The sequence below is a fragment of the Apteryx rowi genome, unplaced genomic scaffold, assembly GCF_003343035.1.
Source record: "Apteryx rowi isolate R43461 unplaced genomic scaffold, aptRow1 scaffold_70, whole genome shotgun sequence".
Lineage (NCBI taxonomy): Eukaryota > Metazoa > Chordata > Aves > Apterygiformes > Apterygidae > Apteryx > Apteryx rowi.
Window position 1 is genome coordinate 69,331 of NW_020450983.1, and position 8,270 is coordinate 77,600.

Below are 8,270 nucleotides of genomic sequence, written 5' to 3' on the forward strand. Positions count from 1 at the left end.
AGCTGATATCAGATCTTTTAACTAGAATCCGAAATTATTACAAACAGTTCAACACAAACTTCCACTGTCCCACCTACCTGATCAAAAACTACTCTGAAGAAAATACAATTTGCAATTACCCAAGGTTAAATCTCTAATAATAGTCTTCAGAGAACCTGACCTAAATGTGTCAAGCATGATCAGAGAGAGATATATCAAGGCATCTTTTTGTTAGTTAAGAGTGCCAGGCTTATTTAAATCTTCTTTATCTGTTCACACCTTGKTTTTTGTTATATTTCCATCGTTTCTGTAAGTGGATAGTAAAGCTGTTAAACTTGAAAATCTTCTTGAAGTTGCTGATGTCTCTCCTTTGCTACCTTCATCTTGTGAATTCAAACTAATAGTTTATAATCATCATGATCACCATTTACCAAAAACACAGATGATGTAAAAATAGAATTAATGCTATTCACTTTGATGAACAGGTATGGTAGCAAATCATATTACGTACAGAAGACCAAGAGCCAGCTTTTAGCATTCTGACAAACTGTGATTTTAGTTGTATTTGTTAATAATAGTATTTTTTTCTTGGAGCTCTTTCCACAAAATGGAAAACAGAAGATCTGCTGTAACAAATCACAATCATTTGCTGTTATTGCTGAAATTTATTTAAGGAAGATTTTGTAAAAGAAAAATAGTTTTATGGGAATCCATATTCATTAATCCATAAGACAAATAATGAAACCAGTGAACTTCATTTTTAATCAGATTTATAATAACTGTCTCAGTAGTACAATGAAAAGAACAAAAGAGTGCAGTTAAAAATCTGTGTGAATATCGTTTTCCTTTCTCTATATATTTTACAAAAACAATACTTTTAATGCTTAAAAATTCACTCATTCTTATTCATCTTGCACTTAATTTAGATTCCTACCTGTGGTTTACCGCTGTGGTTGTGACAGGGATGTTAAAAGACAAAGAACTCAGGACAGAAGAGCTGCAGGCAAAATCCTGCTTACCTTAGCAATGCACATCATCCTGTTAAGGTCAGCAGAATATCCAAATAATGTTAAAAAAAAAAAAATCTGGTCAGGAGTAAGGGGTACACATGCTTTCTAAACAGAGTATCTATCTTAAAATATCCTAGTAATAAAGAATGAAAGCAAAGTACACAAGAAAAAACACCTTCAGAAAACTGGGTGAACATGCTACATGAGCACTTCTAGAAAAAAACTCACTGCATATATCCAAGCTCTTTACATTTATTTAAACACATCCTCAAACTTTTACATATCACCATGCCAATCAGATCACTAGTGCCTTGTAATTCGCTCCACCCACATCCTTCTGCCATGGTTTCTCTGCATCCCCTAAGTCATGTCTCTCTATGTCTCATTTCCATCTCCCTCCCATAGCAGAGTTTCCATAACACTTTCCCAGTCAGTACTTCTAATTCCCAATTATCTTATGTCAGCAACCCATAGTTTCTCTTCTAGCCACATCAGGGGTCCTGTAAACAGCCTCCCCCCCTGTATTTCAAAACTCTGTCAATCATATGTAAAAATTAGTTTAGAATGAAACTTGGCACAGAGATTAAATCCATCTTCTAATTAGTTTTGGAAAAGAATACCTATCACACTTCCATATCACTAGACACTAAAAAAACCCAAAACCCTAGCTTACATTCATAAGTGACTTTGTTTGCAAAAAATCACTTGTAAAATAACCAGTACTGAACATACTCACTTTTAGAGCTTCAATAAATTGGAAAAAAAAAAAGATCTTCTTTAACAAACAAATTATTATGCAGTTACAGCAACCTGTTCAAAAAAATACTCGAGCTCGTCTCAGTTTCAGTATCTGTGTTCATGTTTTTATATAGTCATTATAAACTGTTAAGTTCTAATGAATATCAAAATTTCAGCTACGGTAAAGCATCTGTAAAGCAACACAATGTACTAAGGATGTTGGTCAAATAACATTCCTACTCCTCAGCTGCTTGCTGCATTTTATTTAAGAGTTGTAATTCTCAGTTTAAGAGTGTTATCTAAAGAAACATACAATCTCTCCACAACTGCTAGTTAAAAGAATGAGTGTCATCCTTGCCCTGTAACGCCCTGTTTCATTTTCAAACTTAAATCACATTCAGAAACCAGTTAAACATTGACTATATATGAAACCTATGTGCTAAAGTAGTCTGGATAGTACTGTATTGTCTATTGTATTGATTTATGAATCACATAGTTCCAGTTTTTTAAGTCAGGAAAACAAAAATGAAGTCTCAAGAAACCTGTTATTACAAATTGAGGAAAAAAAAACCAAACAAATCTATAGTTTAAAACATCTACTATAACTAGATTAAAGGAACCTGTCTAGTCTAAATTACAAATATATATATATATATTCAAAAAACAAAAACATAAATTATATCTTGTGGTTTTGTTAAACAGGAGAACTGCAAATATTCAAGCATATGGAGACACAGGCTCAGTTTTGGCAAACATTTAGGCATGAGGAAAAACTGGTGTGTGCATATCATAAGAAATACACTGTTTTGTCTACAGTAACAGCCACAGAGCATGAAAATCTTTCATAACTTACTGGTGTTTATGTTGGTGCTGACCCCAAACTACATAAACTTTCATTCTTTCAATTCTGGAAACAATCTTCACTCTCTCCAGAAATTTAGTTTAATTGTACATTTGTTGTTTTGATGATTTCTGAGTTTCAATTGTTCCACCTTAAGTTTTTAGTGTGAGGAAACAAAGCCAGCTATAGAAAATCATTTAAAAAAAAACAACACACAAGATAAAAAGAAAACAACACCCCATCAAAAAAGTTCCAGGTATATTATACAAGAATTACATGAGTAGAATAATTCTGTTTACCACATTTTTGGGAAGGTGCAAAAGAAAATTGTAGCTTTTCACCTCTGTAGTCCTTTGTTTTAACTGGAGCCAAACAAAAGGCATAATGAGCTTATAGATGTCATTGTACTTTATTTCATTTTCTTTCACCACCAAAAAAACCCAAAACACTTAGGTATTGGGTAAAATAGGCATTATTAAAACTGCGAGTGAGCCAAGTTACTTACTTACTCGCACTACACATATTCTATCCACTGTTATTAGCACTCACTTTCGCAAGTTCTCAGACTCATCAACAAAATGGAAATAAGGCAGGGGTATAATGTGTTTGCTTTGAAGCTCCAGAGATCAAAACCACATACCTGGATTCATTCAACCATCCTACTACAGCCTTTCCTGTTCCTCCAGAGCCAACCTTTAATAGTTTCCTTTTTGGAATATTTTGCAACTATGTATTCAGATCACAAGCTATCAGCTGTTTATCTTCAAAAACCCTACTAGTTTCTTTTCTCATAACAATCCCAAAAGCAGGCAARAAGCACATTCACAACATCTGCTCATCCATGGAAGATCCTAAGCAGGAGGAAAATTAATTGCACCAACATTGCTCTCTCCTTTCCCTAGTTATCACCTCAGTTTCTTCACGTCAGTTTTCCAGCATGATCTGGCCACTACAGCAATGTGGCCTTCTAACTACAGTGTAAAAGTGCACTTATCATAGGATCCAAGTGCCAAACAGTCTCCAGCTTGACACACACAACAATACCCAATTCTGTGAAGTAGACGGAAGCAAAAATGTCAAAAACAAAAAGCATGCAAGGCAATATTAAAACTGCTGCACTTTTAAAGGGATAAGGAAGAGCACCAGAAGGGATAGGACAGGGCCAGCTGTTAGAAAAAAGCCAAGAATGCACAACAGGAAAAGCAGTAGGATTTGAGAGTGGAGAAGAATGCTGTGGATGCAAAAGAATTTTTTTTTATTAAATTTGGAAATTAAGGTGATTATTTCAACCAGCATCTTCAATCTTTGGTGAAATACATAACTTAAAAGAGGTTAAAAATACTCAAGACTGTAATGCCTGAGCAGCTCTGGGGGAGTTTGGGGGTGGGGACAGGGCAGGGGAGTAGGAAAAAGGAGAAGAGCTAGTTTGCAGCAAAGCAGCAAGAGTTATTTTACCCACTAGGAGTTGGATGGGAAACATTTGAGGTCTTTGTCTTGCAATCTGGAACAAGAAAAAATTCCAGAATGGATAAAGCAAGAGTTATCCAAATTGTTTTGACCTTCAGGGGGGTGGGGGAGGGGAACAGGTGTAGCCCCTTTGCCTCTTCTGAGATTAAAAGCATAGATAGTAACTCCCCATCACTACAGAGACAGAGAGCAAAGAAAAGTTACTTAAAAAACACCGCCTTCCCTGCCCCTTACTCTAATACCTGCAGCTTCACCTCTCCCTCCCCTATGCCCAGATGTTCTCTCCTCTCTGCTGTACCCACAGATATACCAAGTAGCTTTTTCCTTTCTCTATCATATTGCTCAGACACCCACAGGAAAAACAACAAAAGCAATCTCCCTACTCTCAGCTACTGCCCAAACAGCCTCACCTGACAGGAGGAGCACTTGGCGCAGTTGACTGAGGCTGAGAGAGCGCCTGCTCAGCTGCTTGTTGGGAACATCATGCAAAGCTTTAGGGGACTGGAGCACACTTGCTGCACATGGAATTTTCAAGAGAATGGTTTAGCTTAAGGTGCTCAACAACTTTGTCAGGCATGTGCAAACAGATTGTTCGCAGGCCTATAAATCACTCACCTCTAGGCAGATTTTCTCAAGAATGGCATAAGGCATATCCTACACTGGGCCAATTCCCCTGCAAAACTTGACTTCCATCTCCAAAGCAAAAAAGGCATGAGAATTTGTCAAAAACAGCTGTAAAATGGTTTAACATGGACAAAGAAAAAAAAAACACCCACATTCTTTTTCCTTAATACTCTCAACAATGGATGGGCTAGTTGGGCTAAATTTTGTGGAGAAAGTTTCAGCTGACAGCAAGAAATCCAGCATGAAAAATAGCTGGATTAGGGTTAATAGCTGGAAAAGGGTTAATATGTGGGAAAGCTACAAGCAATTAACAAAGCCTTAAAATGGAAACAGTGAGGGAACAAACACTGCTACAAACTCCCCCTACGATTATAAACTGGCTCCCTTTCTCCGCCTCCCAGGAGAGGTTATACCTGCTTAGCTCAATCCTAATTTTGGGAAATAAGAAGAACTAACTTCAAATAGCAATTACTCTATTAGACACTACCTTTCACAATGCTACTCTGAAAAACATCTGCATAATACTTTTCAGCATGCTCTAATGGTCTTTTATGTCCTGATCCTACACACACTAGCATAATCACAGTGGGTACCTACCTACCACCATGACAGACAACTTTAACATAAAAGCTGTGGCAAAGTTTTCCACAGCAAAAGTAAACACTGCTTTTAGAAAATCTGTGTAAGTAAACGGTTATGACACTGCTCTCCCACAGACCTGCATTCCCTTACTCTTGCACATGTTTATTGGTGTCCCAGCGCATTTTCTCTCATACTTGCCCCCCCCAATCTTAGCACAGCACAGAAAAAAAAGTGATACTCCTACCAATGTGAGTTATAGCACAACATGCTGAATCCTCTGTGGAAAATTCCCTCCCTAAAAGTTCAGAACAATAATACTGCCCCAGGCAGATACGAATTCATAGGCTAATGGCAGGCATCACGAAGATAGTCTAGACAGTCTCTTGAAAGCACATCCCTGAATGGAGAAAGGGTGTGGCGGCTTAAGTCTGTTCACAAAGTACGGTGACAGCCAGCACACTCCTGTCAGAAATTTATGAAAATAATTATTTCCTACCAGTTACCATTTGAAACAGAGCAGCTATACATGTGCTGATCTTAAACCTTATTTTGAACTTTGAAATTAATCTGATAGACTAACACCTAAATTGCATTGCTCTAACAGGCAAGAGCAGCAAGTGCTAAGTAGTGAATACGGAAAGATTGTTTTGCTTTTGTTCAGGTTATAGAAATGGAAAACAGAACATACAATTCCAGTCTTCTTACTGAGACTCCCTCAGTGTTCTCCTATACCAAGTGAACAAGCAATACAAATAGGAACCTTATTACACTTACGATGAAATAAAGCGGTATGAGATTCATCCCCTAGTTTGTCATTGTATACATTCATTATAATGAATGTACACTACTATGATTGCTGCTGTTCAAGTATGTAAAAAACTGCTAAAATCAAGAATGTCATAACAAAATTCACAGGGTAGCTATCTACTTGTCCTGTGGATGTGAAAGATTTTTTTTAATTAAATTTGGAAATTAAGGTGATTATTTCAACCAGTATCTTCAATCTTCGGTGAAATATGTAACTTGAAAGAGGTTAAAAATACTCAAGAATGTAATGCCTGACCAGCTCCGGGGGGTTGTTGGGGGGGGGGGGGAAGGGCAGGGGAGTACTTGTCGGCAGCAAAACTTTCTTCAGTCTTTTATAAAATGACTTGTACACATGCACACTGCACTTCACAAGCTTCTAAATAAGACATACTGAGTATGTGCTGCATTAAGTTTCTAGGTAGCAGAAACATCAAATTGTTTGCAACAATGCTCCTACTCATCTTATGCCTGTAATCAAAATGCAACAACCTCGCAGAAGTTTTTCTTAAATTATTTCTCCTTAAACTCTTCATTTTTAAAACATGTCAATACCATCAGTGACAAAGCCACAGTTTATACTGTTTCTTATGCAATTTGCAATACAGTTGGGAGCAAAGAACAACCATATTTAGTATCAGTCTAAATACAAGTTATAAATATAATGTTTAGAAGACTTTAAAGTCTTTTTCAAATTAAAAGTACTTTGCAATCAAAATGGGATTAATACCCACCACAACCCTGTGAGGTAGATGACATTAGCCACATTTTACACATGGGAAAACACGAGTTGGAATGGTTAACTGCCTTACCCTTGGCCACATGAGTCATGAAACCAGGATTAAAATGGGAGTTTCCAATTTCCAGCTCTATGCTATAAGCTAATTCACTCATATTTTTACATGCGCTTTTAAAGTACACATAATTCCAAACATTAAACAAATGAGGTAACACGGTAACCACAAAATCGTATCTGTCTCAACAAGAACATTCAGGTGTATTTTGTAAACAATCTCACCATAACACTATACAGATGAGACTCCAGTTGCTGAAGCAAGCTCACATTTCCCGAGCACCCAAACTTCCAGGATACCATGCTCTGCAATAATTATTGCTACTAAAACGGGTTGGAGATGTTAAGGTCACAACGAAAAACAAATTAAGCTAGTGTGTCAAAGCCAAGGGTCTACGTGGCCGCAGTACTTTCCAGAGCATCTCCCACAGGAAGGGAACGTCTCACGTTGTGAGCCCATCGTTCCTTACCACAACTTGCAAATTAGAGGCTACAAGCAGGAACACTCCACAACAAAAATCACCACACCAATCTGATTAGAGCGACTTCCTTTATACTCAGTTGCCTCAAACCACCTCACGGTACCTCACTGCGTTCTCGTGAGCGAAGCGACGAGAAAGCCCGCCGAGATTTACTGGTTCCCCCTCCCCCCCGGCGGTTCGTTACGGAGGCGCTTGGAGCCGTTACACTGCAGCTCGCCCCTCCCCCACGGGCACGCGCGGGACGCGGAGCCGGCTGCGGGCGGCCCCCGCGCGCCGCCCCCGCCCCAACGGCCCCGCGCCGACCGTTGGCCCGTGCGCGCGCGCGGCGGCGCGCTCACCTTCCCTGGCTGGCGCCCAGCTCCTACATCTCCTCCCGCTTCTGGAAGCTGATGCTGGCGTACGCGCTCAAGTCGTCGCTGGAGTGGCTGCTGCCGCGGGGCTGGCTCGGGGGGACCGGCGGCTGCTGCGGCTGCTTCCCCCCCAGCAGAGCGGCGCCCTCTGCGGGGGGGTGGAGGTGGAGGTGGTGGTGGCGGCGGTGGCTGTTAAAATCCTTCACTAAGTCCAGGTCGATGTAGTTGAGTCCGTTCTCGAGGGCGGGCGCGGCCCCGGCCCCGGCCCCCGGCTCCCGCCGGGCGGCGGGGGCGCCCGCCGGCTCCCCCGCGGCGGGCCGCAGCCAGACGTTCTCGAAGGAGGCCGAGCTGTGGCGCTTCACCTCCTCGGCGCCCCCCGCGCCACCGCAGGGGAACGGCGCGCCCGGGCCGCCGCTGCCCGCTGCTCCGCGGGCGGCGCTYGGCGTGGACGAGAAGGTCTCGGAGCTGTGCCGCCGCCGGCCGCCCTGCGGGTCGGCGCGGATCACTTTGGCACTCTGGTTGCGGCTGGGGCTGAGGCTGACGCGGGTGAAGGCGCTGCTCGCGCCGGGGCCCCCGAGCAGGGAGGAGGAGCGCGGCGGC

The 8,270-nt window shown here is 41.2% G+C and overlaps 1 protein-coding gene across 1 annotated transcript in view; it reads right to left on the reverse strand.

Moving 5' to 3' along the window:
* The window catches only part of IRS1 (insulin receptor substrate 1), a 59,507-nt gene that overhangs the window by 47,667 nt on the left and 3,570 nt on the right, over window positions 1-8,270 (reverse strand). Inside the window, exon 2 of the mRNA XM_026086963.1 lies at window positions 7,659-8,263. Within this exon, the coding sequence (XP_025942748.1) occupies window positions 7,682-8,263 (582 nt within the window). The 3' untranslated portion in view covers window positions 7,659-7,681. The remainder of the gene's footprint in view (window positions 1-7,658; window positions 8,264-8,270) is intronic.